The sequence below is a fragment of the Hippoglossus stenolepis genome, chromosome 8 (genome assembly GCF_022539355.2).
Source record: "Hippoglossus stenolepis isolate QCI-W04-F060 chromosome 8, HSTE1.2, whole genome shotgun sequence".
Lineage (NCBI taxonomy): Eukaryota > Metazoa > Chordata > Actinopteri > Pleuronectiformes > Pleuronectidae > Hippoglossus > Hippoglossus stenolepis.
In genome coordinates, this window is record NC_061490.1 from 24,703,444 (window position 1) to 24,726,280 (window position 22,837).

Below are 22,837 nucleotides of genomic sequence, written 5' to 3' on the forward strand. Positions count from 1 at the left end.
CATCTACTTTTGTCCTTTCTATTTATTTGACCATCCTGAATAGTATGGTACCCACAGGCTACCGGTCACCATGGTTACTGCTGGAAGCCCCGTGTGGCAGCGGCAGGCGGCCGGCAGGGGGCGCAGCGCCATCGGGTGTCGTGGCTCCGGGAGAACCGGGGGCAGATCGGAGGAGCGGACCCGAGCCTCCGTGGGGCTGCTCAGCTGCGCTCACACCGCCCACTGGTGCCTCCTCCGGGCTTCTCTCTCCACCTCGCCGCGGCTCTTCCTGGAGAACCATGGTGGCTAAGAGCAGGAAACAGACCGGGAGGAGTCCGGCGACCCCGGCTGACCGCGACCGGAACCCGCTCGTGTCGCCCCCCGGTAAAAGCGGCGGCAGGCGGCCGGGCAGGGAGGGCAAAGCGGGCTCTCACCCCAACGGGCTCTCCGGCATCGGACACAAGCTGGGGCTGAGTCCCTCCGCGCTGGGGCGGCTGGGGATCACCCTGCTCCTCGGTAAGTTGTCGGCGCTAGCCCGTTAGCCGCTAAGCTAGCGTCGCCCTCACGTTTATTCCGTAGCATTAGCGCTAAATTAAGTTATCGCCGCCGCGGATCTGCGGGCTAACGTTAGCTCACCGGGGCGATGTAGCTCCGGCAGTTAGCCTCCCGTGGTGGCTGCTGGTTCGAATCCCTTTAAAGTGGCCGCCGCCGCTGCTGCTGGTGCAGCTCCACACGTGTTAACAGGTTTCCTGGTAAAGTTGAAGCTAATGTTGTTGTTGTCTCTCCTCCACCAGTTTGCACCAGAGGAGAAACCATCACAGCAAACTCAAAGTGACATGTTAATAGTTTTTATTTCTGCACAACTCAAAGTTATTTCTCTGTGTCCACAGCTGCTCTGTCTGGGTTCCTGCACTGGTGAGTTCCTCCATGGTTCTTACTCCCTGGGTTCACTGGTTCTTACTCCCTGGCTTCACTGGTTATCACTCCATGGGTTCACTGGTCTTTACTCCATTGGTTTACTGTTATTACTCCCTGGGTTCACTGGTTATCACTCCCTGGGTTCACTGGTTATTACTCCCTGGGTTCACTGGTTATAACTCCCTGGGTTCACTGGTTATCACTCCCGGTCCTGTTATACCATGGGTTCACTGGTTATAACTCCCTGGGTTCACTGGTTATCACTCCATGGGTTCACTGGTTATTACTCCATAGGTTCACTGGTTGTTTGTGTTTACCTGTGATTTCCCTCTGTTCCTCAGGCACCATCTCTCTCAGCTGTTTGAGAATGACAGACACTTCTCACACCTGTCAAACCTGGAGAAGGAGATGGCTTTCAGGACTGAGATGGTAAAATATCAAGTTCATTGTTTTATAATTGTCTTTATTTAGGATTATTTAGGTCTGACATCGATTCCTGGTGTAATTGCAAGAGCATGATATTTATCTAGAGCTTTTCTAGTCCTGATGACCACTTTCAGTTCAGGGTTCAGTATCTTTTACATGAGGGTACAAACCCAGAACAACAAAAATAGAGAAAGTACAATTTCTTCAAAAAAGCAAAACTACAAAGTGCTATAAGTAAGTGCCATTTAAGTGCTACTAAATTGTTATTTTAAAAATGTTATTCAAGGTATAGTCGGAAGAGGTGTGTTTTTAGTTTGCGGCGGAAGATGTGTAAAAATCTTGCCCAAGGACACTTCGGCTTGCGGACTGTGGAAGAGCTGGGATCACACAGCCGGCCTTCTGGTTTGAGGACGACCGCTCTAACCCCTAAGCCACAGCCGCCCTTTAAAGAGTAGCTTCACATTCTTAGCTCCACCAAGGAGGTTATGTTTTCACCCCTGCCTGTTAAAAGATGACCACACGTTTGGTACGGATCAAAGGGCGGATCCAGAAATTTCATATAATTCATCATAACTAGATGTTTTTGACATTCTCACTGATCTCTCATGGAATGATTCCTGCATCTTGATGAAAAAAAATTAAGGCATGTTTAGGAGACTGATTATTTTCACTGAGCGTGTGCAAGTCGTCGGCACACGTCTCATTTCTGTGCTTGTCTATCGCTTCCTGTCTCGGACGCTGTAGAGGCAGCCGCACGAGGTCAGAACCGGGCGAAGACCCGTGATTTTAATGTCGCACGTTCTTTAACGGCAGTAGCTGTGTAAAAGCTGCTGATGCTTGACGCGCTCCCCGAGCTTCTCGCCCTTTTTCCGAGATGACACTGAAGGTGACAGTTTAATCGTATGCAAACAGAATATTTCTCTTGCTCGGTTCCCACTGTGTGCGAGCAGATGGGCTGTGTTGCTCCCGCCTGCGTCTCCAGCCTGAGCTGTCTGAGCAGAGTTATATTCAGTCTCTCTGAATCACTCAGTCTCTCGGAGTCTCTCCCTTTCCCCTCCATCACTCGGCCTTGACATTTCTCTTTCTAACAATCCCCACCCAACAATCCTCTCCCTCACATTGAGTTTTATTGAGGTTGTGAGTTTAATCTGTCGTTCGTTCTCTCTTTTTGACTCCAGGGTCTGTACTATTCCTATTATAAGACCATCATCGAGGCTCCCTCCTTCCTGGACGGTCTCCACCTGGTCATGAACGATCGGCTGACAGAGTACCCCCTGGTTATCAACACACTGCAGAGATTCAATCTCTACCCAGAGGTAATGTTCCCGTGGTGTTCTTATGATTTGTAGGGTGGAAGCATTACTCAGGATATTCTTCAAAAACTCAGAGGAGAAACATTCTGCTAATTTCAGGTCCATAATTCAAATTTGTGTTATTAAATAGAAAAGGTTTACGTGCTCTAATGTGCAGAAAACAAAGCAGATCATCAGAGTAGCTCAAACAAACCCGTTCTTTCTTCTCTTCCTGTCTCATTTAGTAGAGTCTCGTGTAGAAAACATCCAGGTTGTGTTGCAGCTTCTCATTAACTCAATGACAGGCTATAATTAAACACTTCTGTTGTCTGGATCAGGGTTGAAACTAACGACTCAGGTAATGACGCTCTTGTCAGGTTTGTTCGCACTTTGCTTCTTGTGTCTGCACCAGAGATCGTTTGTAAATTTAGTTTTAAAACTGGTTTCACACTGATTTACTTCTGTCCTTCGCTAAAACCAGATCATCACTTTCACCTCAGGGGATCCGTCAGTTCAGGAAAAGTAAACAACTTCTAAGTGTCTCGGATCCTCAGAGGAATCAGGACAGAAAGGTCCTTTGAGACGTGTTGTTTGAACAGGTTTTTCACCGATTGTCCTTCCTCCCGTCGTCCGTCTCTTCTCCTCAGGTGGTCCTGGCCAGCTGGTACCGCATGTACACCGGTGTAATGGGCTACTTTGGGATTCCCACTAAGATGTGCTGGTCCATCAACAGAGGAGAAGGACTCACGCCTGTGGATAGTTGTGAAGGTACACACTGTCGCCATGGAGCTCCATTCTCTTCTGCACACACACACACACACACACACACACACACACAATCAATTACAGACAGTAGTATAAGATATCTGCCTCACACAAGCGTAAAGTATCACAGTATTGACCCAGAGCTACGCTGACATTTAAAATACTCACTCTGACTAATTTCTTCACAAGCTTTGATGATTCTCTTCACTCGTGGACAGAAGCAGTTAAAAAGTCTCTGGAGGAGCAGCTCAGAGAAAATGTATAAATTTACACAGAGGGAACTGAACTAAGGAGGAAGCTCAGTGGATTCCGGCTGGAGTCGATACTTCAACTGAAAGAGTTGAACATTTTTTGCTCAATGAAAAGTTCTGCTTCTTAGATTTTTGGGGGAGATGCTTCTTTGCTTTCTTGCAGCGAATCATGAGAGAATTCAAACCACTCTTCATGTCAGTTCACGATTAGGCTGCAGCCAGACGACAATTAGCTTTGCTCAGCTCAACATGACAACTGGAAGTATAAGAGAAATAACAAATGAATACAGCAAATCCTGGCTGTACAGTGGTTTGTGTACCGGACTGTTGGTCAGGCGTAGGGATGTCGTGGAGTATTGTTGTAGTTGTGATGTCAACAGACAATCGGTGGAGTTTTAATACAATAAGTCGGCCAAGAAACTATTTTAAAATGACTATATGAAAGTTTTACCCATCACATAAGAAAAGCAGCAGATACTCACATTTCCCGAAAGATGAAATTAAGTGATATTTGGAATTTTGGTTGAAAATACATTGATTATTAGGAATTTTGCCAATAAATAGTCTTTAGATTCATTAACCAACTCATTATTTTAGTTCTATTGTCAGTAAAAAGGAAAATAAACTGGTATTAACATAGAAGGTCACATAAAATCATGTCAGGCGTTGTTTGACATTTAGGATCTAAATCACAGCAGAAACAGAACAACAGGTTTAACACTGCGACAGTGAGAGAAACACAATCTGATTATTGTGGCCCTGAGGGCAAGGAAAACGTGTTTTAACATTTAACGCAGGTGTAGTTGTTTCTTTCCCATATTAGTGAAACAGTTTACAAGCGAAAAACATTTGTCAGCTTTCTTTGTTGAGCTGAAACCTCATGTTTGTTTCATCAGTGAAGTGCAGCCGGGTCAATGTACACAGGTTTGTTCACTTGTGTTTACACGAACATGACACAGGAGCCAACAGTCACAATGACGGAGTGGAGAGCTATTTCCAGACGGAGCTTGTTTGTTGGAGCAGGTTTTCACACTTTGTTGTTTTTCTCCAAGTGATTTTCAGTCACATCCCGGTGATGAAACAGCTTTTAATAATATCAACACGCTCCCCAGTATCTTGTTAGTCGTTACAGCCTCATCAATCTGTTCCGTGTACCTGCTAATTTGTCTGGCGGCGGTGCTGAAAGCAAATTATTCACCGGTGCTGGAAAACCTGCTTTTAGCCACCGGGTAAAAAAAGAATTCAGGAACCAGTGCTTCTGCATCACAACTCAACAACGTGTGATTATTCAGTGTAATATATGGTTCTATCTTCTGTTGTGTGGAAGCTGGTCAAAGGGAACATGTTCTCAGATGTGAAATAAAATCCAGCTCTTTTATGATCCTTTGTGGAAATGATCCTTTCGCCTGAAGTCTTCTTGTTTCACAATGTGTGGCAGCGCTGTGCTTTATGTTTCAGAAGGTATTTGGTTTTATGTGGTGAGTAAGTGCGTTGTTAAACATTAGTAGACCCTCGACAGTAGGTTTTATGTTTAAGTATTTGCATGAAAGGTCTGACAATGTTGATACAGAAAAGCACAAATACTGTATTGTATATTTTACAGACCCACATTTTTATTTATTTTGATCTAAATTGTGTCTGAAAATAAGAAGAAGCAGCAGAAAACCTCAGGGGATCAGGATGTGCGGTTCCTCGTAGGTAAAGCAGAGCGCCGTGAATTTATTATCGCAGCCAGGAGCTTTGCAGAAGTGCTGCTTCTTTCGGGGGCTATTTTTGCACTGACCTAACTTCGTCAAGTTGGAGTTCTCCAAATGAAAACAGCACCCGAGATGCAAGTGGTGCAGTTTGAAAGGAGACGCCATTTCCATACATCTCTAAAGAAAACTAAAGGTTCAGGAGGATGTAGAAGTGTTGAGAACATGGACTCACAGTTTCCTCTCTTCTGTGCTGACCAGACGTTTTACAGTTCATCACAACTAATACAAAATGACTAATAACATCTTCATATTCTGTCCAAAACCAAAAGATTTTCTATTTGCGTAAATAAAAAACAGAGAAAAGCTTCAAATTCTCACAATTGAGAAGCAGAATTTTAGTGCATTTTGGTTTTTGGGAGTTCTTCTCTCCATCAGTAAACCCTGAATATGAAAAGGGCTCATCCCTCTCTCTCTCTCTTTGTTGGTGTGTGTTGTGCACTTTAGGAATGGGCGATCCGACGTATTTCTACGTGGCCTGTGTGTTCGTGCTGAACGGCCTGATGATGAGCCTGTTCTTCGTTTACGGCGCCTACCTCAGGTAACTCCGCTCGCTCCTGTCACGCTCTGACGCTCGGGAGGAGAGGATGAGTTTTTATGGTCCATCTCACCTGGCAGCTGTCAAACCTAAAGAAAAAATAACCCTTCTGTGGTTTGTCTCCTGGATTTTGACCGATCCGATGAAGGTTGACCTTTCTGAATCCGTCTCACTCTCCACTCTCTCCCTCCTAGTGGCAGTCGGCTGGGCGGCGTCGTTACCACCATGTGCTTCTTCTTCAATCACGGCGAAGTGAGTGTGCCGTCCTTGTCCCTCCTTGCGATCACTTTCAGTGAGGCAGGATTTGAATGCTGAAGCTTTGTAGCTCAGCCTCTCTGGGTCTAAGCTTCTGAAATGTGTAAGACTCAGAATTTTTTTTAAAAGGCTCTCGGAGGAGCAGAGGGTGGTTAATGGGAGCTCATTTCATTTCCTCAAAGGGGCTTAGAGTTGTTTTGGGCTGGCACTCGCAGCCCAGTCCCTCCACCCACCTCCTTTTCTCCAGTTTCCAACCAGAACAAATTGTGAGTCTCTATTTCTCCAGATCAATACGCTGACATTTCCACACACTCGGTGTTTTTCAGTCCTGTCAAACATCCTGTTCGCCTCTTTTCATCAGTGGTTTGTGGCATTTCAGCAGCAATCGGAAATTGTCCTATTTTCTTTTGAGGAAGTTAAGGGCTGGTAAAGTGTTCTGAGCTGAGATAATACTGAAGTGGTAAGTGTGGTATTGCATATAAGTAGTGGTGTGAGATTTTATCAGGTGCTAGAGACAAGTTCTCTTTTCACAAACAGTGAAGAATATGAAGCAAGTTTCTCTGAATGCAGAGTCCAATGCAACTCGTTTTTTTGGGGGCAGATGATAATTTAGATATTAGTGAGTAAAACTGTTCCATTACTGCTCCACCGGCCAATGTGTATATTCTTAGAAATGTAAATTATTCCTAATATGTCGTTATCAAACCCTTTTGACAAAGAAAAGTAGATGAGGCTTGATATTTTACAGCTGAACCATACGTTGTATTATAAATAACTAATAAACACAAATACAAGTATCATATCAGGGGGAACATAAACACAGATACAGATATGTCTGCGTCATAAAAGCTTTGTCTGCTCTCTTCAACCTCTTTTCTGTTCTCAACCAAAAACCAGCCACATGTAATTACGTCCTCTTATTAAGTGGCTAAAGAGCAGCTTGGCAACATGAGTAGGACGAGGTGGACAAAACACGGCAGAGAACAGTACAGTTACAAATGAAAAATTGTATTAGGTTTATTTTCGGCATAAACAGTTGAGGCTCTGCTCAGGACTCTACACCGAATACAGGCTTCTGTATCATGCACGTGAACATTTGAACATCTGCATGGAGACGTAATGAAGACAAACAATATGAAGAAGGTTTGGCTACAAAAACATCTGGCAGATAAATATATGCAAGTGTGTGTGAGAAACATCTACCAGCAGCAGTAAACATCAAAAACATCAGTAAATACATTTTTTCCAAATGGTAGAAAAGTCACATATATCGTAGGTCTTAAATTAGAAGCTCGAAAAACAGTGTGTCACTTCCCAGGGTTAATACAGGAGCTAATAACTGAAGTTATCTGTTGGCTGCATGGGAACTGCAGAGGAAATGCAAATTGGTTTTCATCTTTGCTAAGTGATGTTGTTTTTCCACCCACTGTGATGCTTCAATTAGTTTTTTAACATGTGTATTTTTGTGTGTGTGTGTGTGTGTTTGTGTGTGTGTGTGTGTGTGTGTGTGTGATCAGAGCACTCGTGTGATGTGGACTCCGCCGCTGAGGGAGAGTTTCGCTTACCCCTTCTTAGTCCTGCAGATGCTCCTCCTCACCTACATCCTACGGTAAACTCTCCTCCAGTCTCAAGCATCTGGGATTTACTTACTCTTTTTAAACATTATGGATCTTTATGAATAAAATCAGACGTGTGTAGAGGAATGATATCTATGATTGTGTATCACTTAATGCAGCTTCATTGAATGTAAGGGGCTGTTGGGCCTCGGTGAAGGTTTGAGCTTTACTGAGTGATATTCTAGTTTAATTCTGTTTTACCAAGTTGTTTGTTTAGTTTTGGTTTTAACCTCAATTTAAAAGCCTAATCAGCGACGGGCCATTACATCTATTGCTCTATAATCTGTATCTAACAATGTTTATATGTTAAACACACACATATAAATTTTGTTTGAGAATAGCAGCAGCGTCTGTTTTTCCTTTCATCCTCACACCCGGTTGAACTTTAAATGTGTGAAACAACCAGAGCGGTAATGATCAGGAAGCTGTTTCCTTGTGACATTAAAGCAGAACAGGCTCCAGACACATTCTACCCGTTTGCCCTTTGTGTGGTAATTACTGTGCTGAAGCGGAGCGTGCTTCTGTTGTCGGCTAAATTGTGCACAGAAGCAGCCTCTTTGTGGAGCTGAAGTACTTGTCGCAGATTAGTCTCACTGCACTGTCAGCGAGCGGACGCCACCTCGCGTTGTGCGAGCTCAGTCAACAGTCAGCTACCTTCAGTCTAATGGAGAGTGAAGCCTGTGCCGTGTTTTCTCGGTACATAACCAGGTGTTTGCAGTACATTCAAGAGTGAAATTGAAAGTGTGTGTGTGTGTTTTCTCAAGCGTCTTAATGCAGCTCCTCTTATCTTCCATACACACACACACACTCTCACTCTCACCGCTCCATTCCTGTATTTTTTTATCTATTTTCCTCCCTCGTCTCGTCGTGTCTCTTCTCTCCACAGGACACGGAACCTGAGCCGGGCGGCCATGGTCGCTCTCGGCGTCTCCAATGTGTGCTTCATGCTGCCTTGGCAGTTTGCCCAGTTTGTGCTGCTCACTCAGGTAAACAAGGGAGCAGGAGAAACCCAGTGAGAGAGAGAATGTGGTCGGAGAGGAGATTAGAGAGAATAGAGACTTGGAGCGAGAACAGGATTCTGGCAAGGAAGCAAAGGGTTCAGAGGCAGGTGAAGACGGAAGAGGGAGGAGAGGAGGAGACAGAGCGAGAGGTGACATTACGAGAACGCATCGTTTCCATCGTCATTTGATCAAAGCTCTCCCAACATGCATTAGAAAAGGATATATTTAAGATCTGAAGGGGAATATTTGACACAGTTGGAAGGTCAGATTCTCTCAGACAGGCGAGTTAAAGAGAGGAGCGATGAGAGCGAGAGCGTAGGCTGGCAGACAGAGCCGGAGAACAAACGGGTCGCTGCTGCCAGCATCTGTGCTCAGCAACAGTTTAGCCCAAGCTGTTGACGGCCCCCTCAGGGCACAGCTGCTGTCAGTGCAGGCGTTTTTAAAAAAGAGGCGACTTATTTAACAGCTGTTCTATCTTTGTTTTATTTTACTAAACTGCTAATTTAACTCGTGAGCCTCATCCGCTGTGAGTGTAAACCAGCCTGAGGGCAGAAAGCTGAACGTCCACCCTGCACACTCCTCGGTTTGTAAAGATGGACGACATGGTGGCTTCCTAAAAGTGAAGCCAAAACTGTGTTGATAACACCTGGTGGCTGGCTCCCTATAGGTCTGCCTTCTCCATGTTAGTAGATGGGACGTGGAACAAACTCAAAAATCCCAACAACGCCTTGTCAACACGACAAATGACGTCATTGGCACAAAATGGCAGATCCTGTAATCCTGACACGTCCTCCATCTTTATAAACAGTCTATGTGTCTGTAGTATTATTCCATTCCATTCGTTTTCTGACTCATATTCAGGTTCAGATTGTAGATTATAAGTCTGTTTCATTTTTGCACATATTGGATGTTTTCTTGCTTATGCTCTCGTATTATTGACCCTGTTTTTTGTGTTTTATTTTCAGGTGGCGTCTCTGTTTGCCTCGTACATCCTGGGCTACCTGGGTCCCACCAAGATGCAGTCCATCCTGGTCACTCATATGGTACAGTTCAACTCATCAGGGGGTTTCCTGTGTTTCTTGCAGTGGCACTGAAATAATTAGGAATGCACAAAAACAATAAATTACCAATCTGTGCATGTGAGACGAAAAAACTTGAAATAATCAGAAACATAGCTGCGCGTTGATTCATTTTTGTATCACCGTAAATAAGAAGTCTTTCCCGTCGCCGCGGTCCTCGGAGGTGTAATGTGTTCTGCCTCACTTCTTATCTCACTTGGTTCCTCGGCCGGGAAAGAATTGCACATGAGCCGGGAGGACGGCACCAGCAGAGACGGGGATGACTTTTCTTTATTATTAACTGTGCTGCTGAGCGTGCACCGCTGCCTTTTCACCATTAAAGAGAGATGATATGTGGGCGACTCGGACACTGCCAAGGACAGAAGAATATTATGGTTGTGTCGGTGTGTGTGTGCGTTTCCCTCCGGCCGCTCGTCCTTCTCCTGCACATTCTTTCTCCCCTAATCCCTCGGCGTGCCCGGCTGTTAGCCAGGGCCTGTGTGCGCCGCTGATAAGGAGAAAGTCCCTTTGTGGCAAGATGGTAAGATTTGTGTCGGGAGAAGACATACGGTTCTGCATAATTTAGAGAGCTTGGCGACAATGACTTTAGCCTCGCATGTGTGTCTGTGCATGTTCTTAAGCACAGAGTACAGACACAAAACCCGGCGTGTGTCCTCTACGACCTACAGCCTCTACGAGCCTGCGCAGGGACACTTGTTCCAGGAGATCTGGACACAACCAATACTTTTATTATCAAATTAATCTTTCTGTCATTTGTCTGATTAATTGAATGTTTTAAAATTCGATTATCTGACATTTTTTGGACCCCCTCGATTAATCAAGAACATGAGCAGCATTTATCAATCAATACAATATATTGGTTAACCATTAATTTCAATTAATATATTTATATTTGCCACCCTACAAACATTAGCCCTTCTCGGTCGCCCCGCTGTCGAGTCTAATACAGAGGGGCGCTTTATTCCTCTCTTCACTGTGGGATTAGGCATCAAAAAGTGAATTTAATGGGATTATTTCCTGCAAGTGGCTGCGTGTTCAAACTTTAATGCACTGGTTTTAAATCTCTGGAGTGTTTCCAGCAACACGGTCGCACAGAAAGACTTATTGTTGACAATTAATGCGATCTGATTCCCAGACCCCCCCCTCCTGCTGGAGAGACACAGAGATGTTGTTATTTGCCGGCAGTGAGAATGAAGCTGTGTTTTTTTGGGGGATCACTGGAAACCTACAGAAGCCGACTGGGCCCCTGAGCCTGATGCCAAGCTTGTGTGTGGAGCATTGTTTCTAATTACACAGACAGATCATGCACATGGAGCTACTGGAAACACTGGTTACTGTCGCTGTGCACAGTCAGACTCAGCTCTGCAGGATTGTGATGAATAACACCTCCTTCTTGCCCCCCCCCACCCACAGATCACACTCGGCGTCTGCTTCATCCTGATGTTTGGTAACTCCATGCTGCTCACATCCTTCTACGCCTCCTCACTCGTCTCCATCTGGGTGAGTCTGATCCACTGAACTGTACGAACAAGTGTTGAATGTCCTGAGATGAGATTTACTGACAAGACAGAACAAGTTAGTCCAAAAAATAATAATGAGCACATTTGTACAAGTGAATTCATGACAGGAGGAAATGGGCTTAAGTTGGGAAAAGCAGCGCTGGTTCTGAACCCGCTTGTTTGGAATCAGCTGTTTGTTCGGCCTGTGGTGATGCTGGTTGCAGTTTTCTTTCTGAAACTGTAAAAGTGTCCTGCAGTAGTTGAGCTGTAGTAAGTAAAGACCTGCTGCTGGACTCAGTCCTCAGAACCTAAAGTGAAGACCTGCTGCTGGACTCAGTCCTCAGAACCTAAAGTAAAGACCTGCTGCTGGACTCAGTCCTCAGAACCTAAAGTAAAGACCTGCTGCTGGACTCAGTCCTCAGAACCTAAAGTGAAGACCTGCTGCTGGACTCAGTCCTCAGAACCTAAAGTGAAGACCTGCTGCTGGGTCTGCTGCTGGACAGAACCTGAACCACTGCTGCTTACAAACAGCCGATGACCTGACTATTCAACGTTCGGTGAAGCTCAGCTCGCAGAACCACGAGCTGGAGAATCACTTCCCATCGTGTTGTTGTCATCGACAACGTCACATGACGAGTGTGAAGACAATAAGATGATGATTATTTAATAGATATGATCGAGAAGATGTATATATACTGTTTTATAACATTTCTGGAGTTTTACTTTCTGCCTTACTGATTTTGTTTTCCAGGCCATCATTGCACTGAGGGATCAATTTGCTAAGGTTTTCAAACCTGGCATCATCATCATGGTACGTAGGATTCACTGCTGCCTTGTTTCTACTCCACTTACTGTACTTTTCATATTTGTCTATGATGATTGGTATTCTTATAATATTTTTATATTTGTATACTGTGAAAGGGAAAACAATGAAAGATAATTAATGAACACAAATGTCCTGAGAGAATATGTTAAACATCTCGTTAAACATCTTTACTAAATACTCACTTGTGCCTTCAATTTATCATTGAATTGATTATGTCTGTTACTTCTCAAGGCTCTCTCTGTGTATTATTACTCTACATCTGCATTGAATTTCACATTCAAAACTAGAGGTTAGATAATTGACGAGGCTGAATTTGCTCTGAGCTTCACTGGCTTGTTCCCAACCTGACTCCAGGTTCCTGTCTGAGGTTTGAGTGTGTGTTTGTGTGTTCAACCTGTCAGTGTGTGTGTCTTCTCTTCCTCCTCAGGTCATGCAGGGTCTGGCGTGGGTCGGCTCCACCGTTCTGCTCAAGTTCATGTTGTCCACAATCCTCGGTGCCTCTGACGACGTAAGTGACAGAAACTTTAAAGTAACTTTACACTGAATCCACTTTGTTCGTGCCTCAGAGCTGGAGACAGCAACAGCCACAGGTCATATGATTTCAGGTTGTCCGTCATATTTGTTTAGCATGTATTAAAAACATCTGGTTTTCTTTTGCAGGCTCACATCAGTGGACTGATCAAGTCTAAGTTCACCAGCTACAAGGACTTCCACACTCTGATGTACACGTGTGCTGCAGAATTTGACTTCATGGAGTTGGAGGTGAGGTTCGCTTTGACCAAAATCGAGCTCCTCTTCAGAGTAACACGTTTATCTTCTTTGAGTCAAAGCTGCAGGAAGCGCTGATAACGAAAGAGCTGTGTACGCCGCGTCCTTGTTCGCTGATAAAATGCCAGTCTCAGCTGGTCTGTTGTGAAAATCTTGCCAAACTTAAGCTTTCAAAATGTCACAGTCTCCCGTGAAGATAAAAAGATGTACCTGCTGTTTTGAATCAGAGAGCATGGAGAGAATCAGATCTGTGCTCTGAATTTAAACTTCACGACAAAGCCGTGGTCTCGTACTCTCTCACCGAACCTCACTAGTTTAACCTTACATCAATATTCTGATATTTACCTGATAACGACAATACTCTGAATAAGACGCTGCCGTGTAAACAACATTTTTCTGATTACCAGAACCCAAATGAGGTCATAAGCCTTCTTTTTTTTTTATTCTATTGGGAACAGCTGATGTTGTGGAAGCTATGTTGACTAAGCTCTGGATCATGTAAACAGGAGTATGAATGGAATACTGTATCAGCAAATCATATAAAAATCATAATTGGAGTAATGTCTTTTTAATAGTCAGATGTCCATGTCTCTGTCTTTCTCTCCCCTTCAGACGCCTCTTCGTTACCTCAAGACGTTCCTGCTTCCCCTCAACATGCTGGTGGTTGCTCTCATTGCCGTGAGGGTGAGTCCTCCCAAAGGGTTTTGGACCATATGTCAGAAATGGACGAAGACTTTGGTTCATTTTAGAAGCAGAAGAACGAATCTGACGAGAAGTTTGTGTGTTAACTGCAGAACGTCTGGTTTCAAAGCGTCCTGAGGACATTAAAGGGAGAGAAGATGTGTGAGCTGATCACCAGCAGGGTTATCTTTTACTGAAACTCTGCAGAAAAACGAAATATAAGTCTTCGGAGAAGTCAGAGCAGTGTGCTTGTAACCTGACAGACCAGAACAGGGGCAAAAAGAAAGCTTTCTACATCCCTGTCAGACGCTGGTAAAGTTTAATTGCTCTGAGAAATAATTGAAGCCAAAACATACGAGTGTCTAATGTTCAGATAAGGCTGAGAACACATACCTCCACAGAGGCTAATGCTCCATCCCGCCACGTTCAAGCAGTGGTTCCTGTTACATTTTTAATAACACAGGAGATCTCTTGGAGTTTTGCTCTTTTGCTGCATCCTAGTATAGCATCCTCTTTGCGTTTGCATGTGCACCCCCCTACTGTCATAGATGCAACGAACTCTGTGGGAAACACTGCAAAGAAAGTGCAAAAACATATTCGTGGTTCCGCAGTAAACAGCCTCGTTGGCGGAGGTGATAAAAAATACATGTGAAAGATGGGAAAAGGCGACAAAATAACGTAAAAACCTAAAAATAACATCTCTCCTTTTCAAAATCTGTGTGAAATAAGAGTCAGATGAGTCTTCTTCATAGTGTTTGTAGTTTTTTACAGATTACCGTGCGTACATTTCAACCCCAGAGTGCAACTGCTGAATCTAGAAAAGGCCTTTTAAATATGGGTTATGCTCTTTGTTTTTCAGGAAAGAGCAGTTGTCTTACTTGTTGTCTTAGTGCATGTTTATGCCTTTTAGAAGGGATTTATTCCCTGCACCTATTTACATCAGTGAGGAAAGGCTCAATGACAGAAAGACCTCTGTGTATTACAGTTTAGTTCAAACTACATCCTTCAAAGTGACTGTTCTGTTGAATCAGTGCCACGTTAAACAGCTTCAATTAAAACTGAACACTGACTCACGAAGGTAAGATCTCCTGCTGAGTATGTAGGTGAGTAGGATTTGGATTAGGCTGCTTCATTTCCCGCCAGACGAACCTAATAAACTGCCGGCATACAGACTGTATGTTAGAGGGGGGGGGAACAAACTGCATGTAGTCTAATCCCATCATGCCTTGCCCACGCTAAGCTAAGAATACACGAGTCAATTTGACAAACAATGGCTGCCAGTACAGGAGCCGGCTGCTAGAAAGAGGCGTTTTTTATTCCAACAGTTTGACAACTTGTCCTTTTTTAGACGTGCCAGGATGTCGTCCGGTTCCTGAGGGGGGGCGGCGGGAAGGCGTCAGGCAAGAGCGACGATGTCGACGAAGCCGCCGGGTGAGTGACGCGATGATTTACAATAAATTACCAACGGAATGAAAATCGTGAAATAGGAAGGTGTGCAAACATGTGGTATTGTAGCTGAGTTTATATATTTCTGTCTCCTCTGGGTTGCAGGTCTGAAATTTCTGCAAAAGGAGAGGTGAGAAAAAAAACTTGTTTTCACATCCTCTGTTATTGTGAAGTTCTTGGCGACACCTCGGTGTGAACTTTCTGCATTTTTAACCCGTTGTTCCACTTCTCTAAACCGATTTTGTATTTCATTAGATTCTGTCAGTGCATTTGCATCTGCTCAGTTACCACCGCCCTAAGTGGTTTTCAGCCCTTTTCTCATTACTAAGAAATGAAAGGCAGCTTCTCTTCTGCTATGAAATCTCACTGTGCCGCCTTTTGTTCAGCTGCTTCATGTCATTTTCCCTAATATCCCTCCCAGGGCAGGGGAACGTTCAGATGTTCCTCCACCAGTGTGTGTGTGTGTGTGTGTGTGTGTGTGTGTGTGTGTGTGTGTGTGTGTGTGCGTGTGTGTGTGTTCGGAAGCTTCCTGAGTTTCCCAGATAATTGCTTTAATGTTTCTGTGGCTCGATGAGAAACTCTCCAGGGGGCGTTCTCACTGCTCACAGGAGGAACTGTGTTAAAAGCATCACGCACATGTCATTATACACAGCTTGTTCAGAAAAGCTTTTAGATCCACTTGAGAAAGCTTCTCTTATAATTTCATTGTCGGCTTTTAAAACATTACGAGTTGAAACGATTCAGAATGCAAAATGCATATAAATGCAGCCTACGTAGCGCGGTGTTAAGATTCACAGTTTAACAACAAACTAATGTGACGGTGAAGCTTTTGCATTTTGCGTCAGTGAACTGCTCTTTGCCTCAATCCAGGTTTCAAAGATTTCTTCATGTTACATCACATCAACGGTTTGATGTCGTAATCACGTGTTTTCTTTATTTTCTTTGAAAACATTGGGTCAGGCAGAGAGAGAGTGCATTTCAGGAATTTGAAGAGAGAATTTGAGAATTCATATTTAATTTTGCCCACTGGTTGTTTGAATTTCAAAAAACCTTGTTATTGATTCATATGCGTACATTTGTCTTACATACTTATTTACTTACATACATATTTTAGCAGGACTTTAGGAGATGATGAAATCAGTTTTCACAACTCATGGTGACGTCCTTAAATAGCTTTCTTTGTCAGATGAACAATTTCCAACCCAAATATATAATTTTTAATGTTTGCAGTAATGTAAAATTACATTGAAGAAATGTGAATGTAGATGTCTTCTCAGATGTCTTGGTTGGAGTTTTGTTTTTGGTCTTTGTTTAACTGTTGTGTTCAAAGTTTCTGGTAGATTTTTGTATTTTAAAAAGATCTGTCCTGATGTTATTCTCCCTGTTATTTCTCTGTTATTTTCTCTGCACCTTCTTGTCACCTCTGACGACTGACTGTCTGTGGACGTGTCGCCCTCCAGCTGGTGTACCACAGTCTGCAGCTGCTGGCGTTCGGCGTCCTGGCCGTCCTCATCATGCGTCTGAAGCTCTTCCTGACACCTCACATGTGCATCATGGCCTCGCTCATCTGTTCCAAACAGGTGCGTCTCTCGCCTCGTAGAAAGTGACCCCTGGAAAACACTGTGTATTTTTAGTTTGTTGTTTTTATCTCCTCAATGTTTGACGTGTAACCGGAGATGACCCCTCTGTGTCCCCGTGTCAGGTGTTCGGCTGGATCGGGGAGAGGTTTAAGCACCAGGTCGTGGTGTTTGCTGTCATGGCTGCCATGGCCGTACAGGGAGTGGCCAACCTGCAGGCCCAGTGGGGGATCATCGGAGAGTTCAGCAACCTGCCGCAGGAGGAGCTGCTGGACTGGATCCAGGACAACACCCGTCCTGGTAGGTTTTCTTTCTCTCGTATTAAAGATACAGGTAGAGGTGAGTGTCATATCATCATCGCACATGATGCACGGTGGAAAGCATTTACTGTCAATCACAAACTCTAGGAGACGCTCAGGGGGAAGTGGTGTCCCTCGTTTGAACCTAAACCAGGAAGTAGAGATAAAACAACAGGATAGAAGTGAAAGTTCAGCAACTGGTGACAAAGCTGATTAAAGGACACCTGTTAAATTTAGTTTTTTTCCTGTGACACAGATTCCGTGTTTGCGGGAGCGATGCCCACCATGGCCAGTGTGAAGCTGTCCACAGGTCGTCCCATCGTCAACCATCCCCACTATGAAGACGCTGGTCTGAGGTCAGTGGAGTTTGCGTTAGAGAAACAGAAACAACCTGTATTTCCCCCTGAAGGAGTCCTGGTTAATATGCAGCACAGACAGAACCACAAGTTAATGCTGAACAGATTAAATCTCAAAATCCAATGAAGAAATAATTGGATAATTTCCTTGAAGAATAACTGTTCATCTACAATGCTTCATATAATAAGTACATTTAAATATGAAATAATCTAAAAATATTAAGTCTGAGATATGGGACCATTTTCTCACTCTTAGATCTGTAATATTTCACTTTTCATGATTCGTCTTCTGCGTAAAAAAAGTCCTTCCTCTTGTTCATTGTAGTGTTAATCTGTTTTGTTCTCGCAGGGAAAGAACCAAGCTGGTTTACTCCATGTACAGCCGCATGTCCGGAGAAACCGTGAAGAGGAATCTGATGCAGCTGGGAGTGGACTTCTTCGTCCTGGAGGATTCCTGGTGCACCAGGCGAACCAGGTACCACGACACCGGCAGTGATTCTGGTGTTTCTATCCAGAGAGAACGCCAAAGAGGAAACATGAAGTAGTCTAAGGAGAAATAGTTTCTTTTCCTGATTAACTCTTTCCTCTCTCTTCATCCAGGCCTGGATGCAGCATGCCAGAGATCTGGGATGTCGAGGATACTGAAAACGTTGGTAAAATTCCCCTCTGCACCCACATCTCCAAGAACTCACGACCCCACTTCACCACAGTCTTTTCCAACGACATTTACAAAGTTCTCAAAGTCCCCAAAGTCACCAAAGAGCTCAGATAACGCTGTCGGATGAACTGATCCAGCTCCAAACTTCTTCTTTCCACCTCTTCTACTCTTCTGTTTTTTTTGTCAGTCACTGCCGTTGCTGCTTTTTACTTCAAAAAAACTCAAACTCCCCACAGTTCCCCTTTTATCGGAGAGAGCTGTGATTCACTGAGCGGTGGACTGATAACAGGTCGGATTTGCCTAAATGATCATGATTGACCTTGTGCTTCTCAGTATTAGTTTCTGCTGCAGCTTTGTCATCCAGAGACGTTCCCGTAATGCTCCAGTTGGTGCCCAAGTAAAAGCCAACGGGTGTTAAAGCTCTTTTGCTTTAGTTCTGTTACACACTCATTTATTTTTAACAGATGCTGTTCAAACATCATTGTTTTGTTTTGTCACTCAAAGCAACACTATGTAACTTTTATAACGTTTAATCAGCCCCTTGATTCATTGACTGTGAACAAGGAGAAAGTTTCCTCCTTCACTCCCTGAACATCTGTTCTCTGTGACTCTGGTGAGTGGGTTCCATCTCCTGTGAGAAGAACTGACTGAGAGTCACAGCTGCAACCGTCACAATCAGCTCCAGGTGAAGAGTGAAGCTGAACTGAGATCAGTTAAAAACAGAGTTTATCTCCAATATTCAGCAGGAAACTTAAAAAATATGAAGAATTCTAAGCAGAGTTTGGTGCCGACATTCCTCTGGTTCAGGAAGCAGAGGATCACGGGTAATATCCACCGTTCAGTTTCTCATCGTGAAAACCACATCATCGCTCGGACCAGAGCCCAACAGAATCAGTCCCCTTGTGTGGCTGCAGGGGGCGCTGTTGCTCAGTAAAAGTTACCTAGTGTTGCTTTAAGAAGTACCTCTTGTCTCGCAGGACCAACCGATGATGTCCACATACTGTGAAGCAATACCCTTTGCAAACTTTGACAGAAGCTTCTATTGTTATGCACAGTGTTAAACTCTGAAAAGATTTTCAGTTTCCTTTCTATAATTTATTTGTGTGAATATTTTTATGCAAATTTCAACATGTTGAGACGTTTTTTTTCTTCCGACGCAAACAGTGTTTTAAGAGTCAAGTGAAACAGGTGAAAATTCGATTCAAGCTTTTCTTTTTGTGCTCGTTACTCAGCATTGGTTCTAAGTTCATTTCACTCAAGAACTTTTTTAGCAGACGCTAAGTTCTTAATTCAGTCATAAACTGGCATAAAGAGTTTTTATGGCAAGAAAATCCAGTGGTTTTACGTTAACTCTGCCCTGTACCGACCTTTTTGTAAATACCCAAACAGCTGTTTTGTACAATACTGATGTTTGGCCTTTAAAAGGTTCTTCGTGTTTCTTGAATTATTGTTAATTGCCAAAGGAAGTTTTGTTATCAATGGCGGGTATTATATTCTGGGCACTGTAGCAGATGAACGATGTGCATTTTGAGAACCATCAGTGTGTGAGTTCTGTAACAGCCAATCCAAACTACTTTACTGTAGCAGTGACTTGATGTAAATGGTAGCAGTTGTTGTCTCCTTTCGCTGGTTTGGACTCTGGTAATGATTCTTCAGTATTTTAAGAAAATATGGCTTTGTTACAGTTTGACTAGAAGATGAATGCTACTCATGCCTGTGTGTTGGATATGAAGCTAGAGCCAGAAGGCTATCAGCTTAGCTTAGCATAAAGATTGGAAAAGGGGGAAACAGTTCGCTTGGTGCTGTCCACAGGTTTAAAATTAAACCTCTAATTCTCACTGATTTACATGTTCTATCTCGTTTGTTTAATCTGGTTTCACACAAATCAACGTGTGATCACTGAGAAGCGTAAAAAATACTTCCGATTCATTGTGGGTCAGAGGTAATTGCCTTTTTCCTTTCTTTCATGTGCGTGTAATCAGGCCTGTCGGGTTTGGACAGAGAATTGGGGCCCGAGCGGCGCAGCAGTCAGAGTTCAGCTGTTTTCCTCTGCTAAGCTCACCACACACTGGCTGCAGCTTCATGTTCAGTGGTTTTAATGCAGATGAGAGATGGATGTCAATCTTCTCATTTTACTCTTAGCAAGAAAACAAATGAGCGTATACAGAATTTGTCCTTCGTGTGCAGCCTGAAGGTTTTATCGTGTTGAAAAGAGGATTTGAAAGTGTGCTTTACTCCCACTTTAGGTCAAAGCAGTGGCTGCATAGCTGCATTTTGTATTGATGGTTTGTTATAATCAGACTCCCTGAACAATTTAAAATGCAGTCACTCGTCTGTATTTGTTGTTTTTTTCCTCTCCTGTGAACTGACTTTTCTCGGCCCTCAAAGCTTGGTGCCATATTTCAGCGGGAGAGTAGCAGATGTGGAGCTTTACAGAACACAGGATCTTTTTTATATCACTACTCCGTGAGGGCACAGAATGAGACGTAGTTCCTCGTTTGGGGAAATAAAACTCATTTGCCCAGCGTTAGATATAAAGATTGATATCACTCAGGCCTGGACAAACGAAGCTGCAGCCAACAGTGGTGGTAACTGAGATTAGCATTAGCATTGTCCTTCACAGTAGTTGGAGTATTTCAGAGTTTAATTTCTTTAAAAAAGTCTTATGTACGAGTTTGTAACTGGTTGGAATCATTTCGGTACGACACTGTATAGATGGTTTTATTGATGAAGCATCAGAGTGAGATGAAAGAACAAATGAAATGAGTGAAACTACACTTTTAAAACAAAACAAACCTTTATTCACATTTCAGAAAGAGCTTCTCAGTGAGCGGCTGAACAAACCAGTTAGTCTTTTAGATGTTGAGCATTTGATTTCAGATCAGTTTCTTTGTGTAAAGCTCATATGAGAACTGGTGATTTGAACTGATGTAGAAGTGATCTCGTGAGTCAAGTGCCCATTGTTCAGGAGTGGGGTGTCACACTTCCAGAAACACTTTGACGTAAGTAGTTGATTCCTGTTGTGTTTCAGATGTCTTTTATAATATTTGTCTATTTTGTCTGTATTTTAAAAAAAATAAAAATATTTGCATCAACAGCTTCTTGGTCTTAAATGGATATTACTATGTTTTGCTCCACTGAAGGAGAAGATGATGCAAGCGATGGTGATGAGAGAATCATATTCGAGAAGGACCAGTCAAATATGAGCTGTATCCATTACAGCCGGTGGATGAACTGGTGCTGGTGGAGAGCCGAGGGAACTCAGGCTGCTTAAATGAATCTGTAGAGAGCTGGTTAAGCCTTTTGTTTTCAGTCAGCTAACACTTCCACTAAGTTTGTATCATCTGTATCAACATCAAACTTTGCATATTGCTATCTTGAGTTTATTAACTACGCTAAATTGATCTTTTTTTCACATCACTACATTGAAAATAACACAAACTTTTTTGGTAGTTTAACTTTTAAGGCTGTACGTACAGTGGAAATTTAAATTACTGCTTTCTCCCATGAGCGCTGGTGTTGCAGAAACTGTAAATATGGATTCCTCTACAGCCTGAAGGAACTGAAGCGTGAGGCCGACCTGGTGATCCCTGTTCTTTGGCTGTCAGCCTCAGAGCCGAGGAGGAGTCGGTGTAAACCTGCTCCACCTCCTGGCCTCGAGTGGAACGAGACACACACTCTCATCTGAGTCTGGTATCAGCTTTTCAATCGCTCCTTTGAGCAAAAGTTCAGTTCGTTCAAGGCTGAACAGGCGTGAAAAGAAAACATCAGCCACTAACAAAGCTGCACAGTGTAACCACAGGGTGGCACAATCCTGCCCCCCCACAAAGAAACACAAGCTTTCCCTTTACTGCTGCAGCATGATGGATAAATTAAATTAAATTCAGTTGTTGTTTTTTTTCAGGAAAGTAACATGACAAATATTTAAGATAATGTATGTATTTAAATAGCAGCTAGCCGAGTTCAACACGAGCTATAAGAAGTGACTTAATTTATTAATTACAGATTTTATTAGCGAGGCTTGGGAAAGGAAGCAAAATGTTTGGCTCAAGATAAAGCTGTGAAATAATTTACTTTACTTTTGGTGTCTTATAAAACCCTGAGAGTTGGCAACTTCAGAGTGCAAGGAAATAAAGAAAATTATCATTATATAGGGGAGATTTATTAATAATAATAATAATAATGATAATGTGAGCCAGATGGATGGATAGATAGAAAGATCCCAAACTGGGGAATTTCTGATATTATTATATTTATGCAATATTCATTAATCTGTGCAATAAAGTGGTTCATGTGTAATCCAGTCACTGTACACATACTTGTTTTTACACTATTAGTTTTGATTCCATTCACATTTTTCAATATTTTTTACATTATCCTTACACTTAAGTATTGCATGTTACTTATTATCACTCTTGCTGCTGTAGTATTGCAAACTCCCCCATTGTGGGACTAATAAAGGATTATCTTATCTTATCTAATTGTTTGACTATATCGTCTAAATATTTTAATGCTAATAATGGTAATTTTTGAGAGAAAATTTGACATTTGTTTAATACACTGATGTTTAATGGAAATGAATGAATGAGTAACTTAAACTACAGAAAGGCTGCTTATAAAAAAAAACTAATAATTGACTTAGAATAAAAACTATATGGAAGAATAAATCAATACAAAGTCTTCATGCTACAGATGTTTTCACATGTTTCTAACTATCACATGTTTATAACTATCACATGTTTATAATTATCACATGTTTATAACTATCACATGTTTATAACTATCACATGAAGACTCGGTTTCCTTTTGTCCTCTCCCCTGTGACGAACACTACATTTCCCACAATCCCCCTC

The 22,837-nt window shown here is 43.0% G+C and overlaps 1 protein-coding gene across 1 annotated transcript; it reads left to right on the forward strand.

Moving 5' to 3' along the window:
* Window positions 1–145: 145 nt before the first annotated feature.
* On the forward strand, window positions 146–21,081 carry dpy19l1l (dpy-19-like 1, like (H. sapiens)). The gene is made up of 22 exons (XM_035164115.2): window positions 146–495; window positions 870–894; window positions 1,239–1,326; window positions 2,502–2,639; window positions 3,263–3,383; window positions 5,833–5,926; window positions 6,118–6,175; window positions 7,696–7,787; window positions 8,681–8,780; window positions 9,761–9,838; window positions 11,288–11,374; window positions 12,125–12,184; window positions 12,627–12,707; window positions 12,860–12,961; window positions 13,580–13,651; window positions 14,997–15,079; window positions 15,200–15,224; window positions 16,555–16,674; window positions 16,797–16,971; window positions 17,227–17,326; window positions 17,676–17,801; window positions 17,927–21,081. Exons 1-22 carry the CDS (start codon window positions 279–281, stop codon window positions 18,096–18,098), a joined length of 2,214 nt encoding a protein of 737 aa, XP_035020006.1. The 5' UTR covers window positions 146–278; the 3' UTR covers window positions 18,099–21,081.
* The last annotated feature ends 1,756 nt before the right edge of the window (window positions 21,082–22,837 follow it).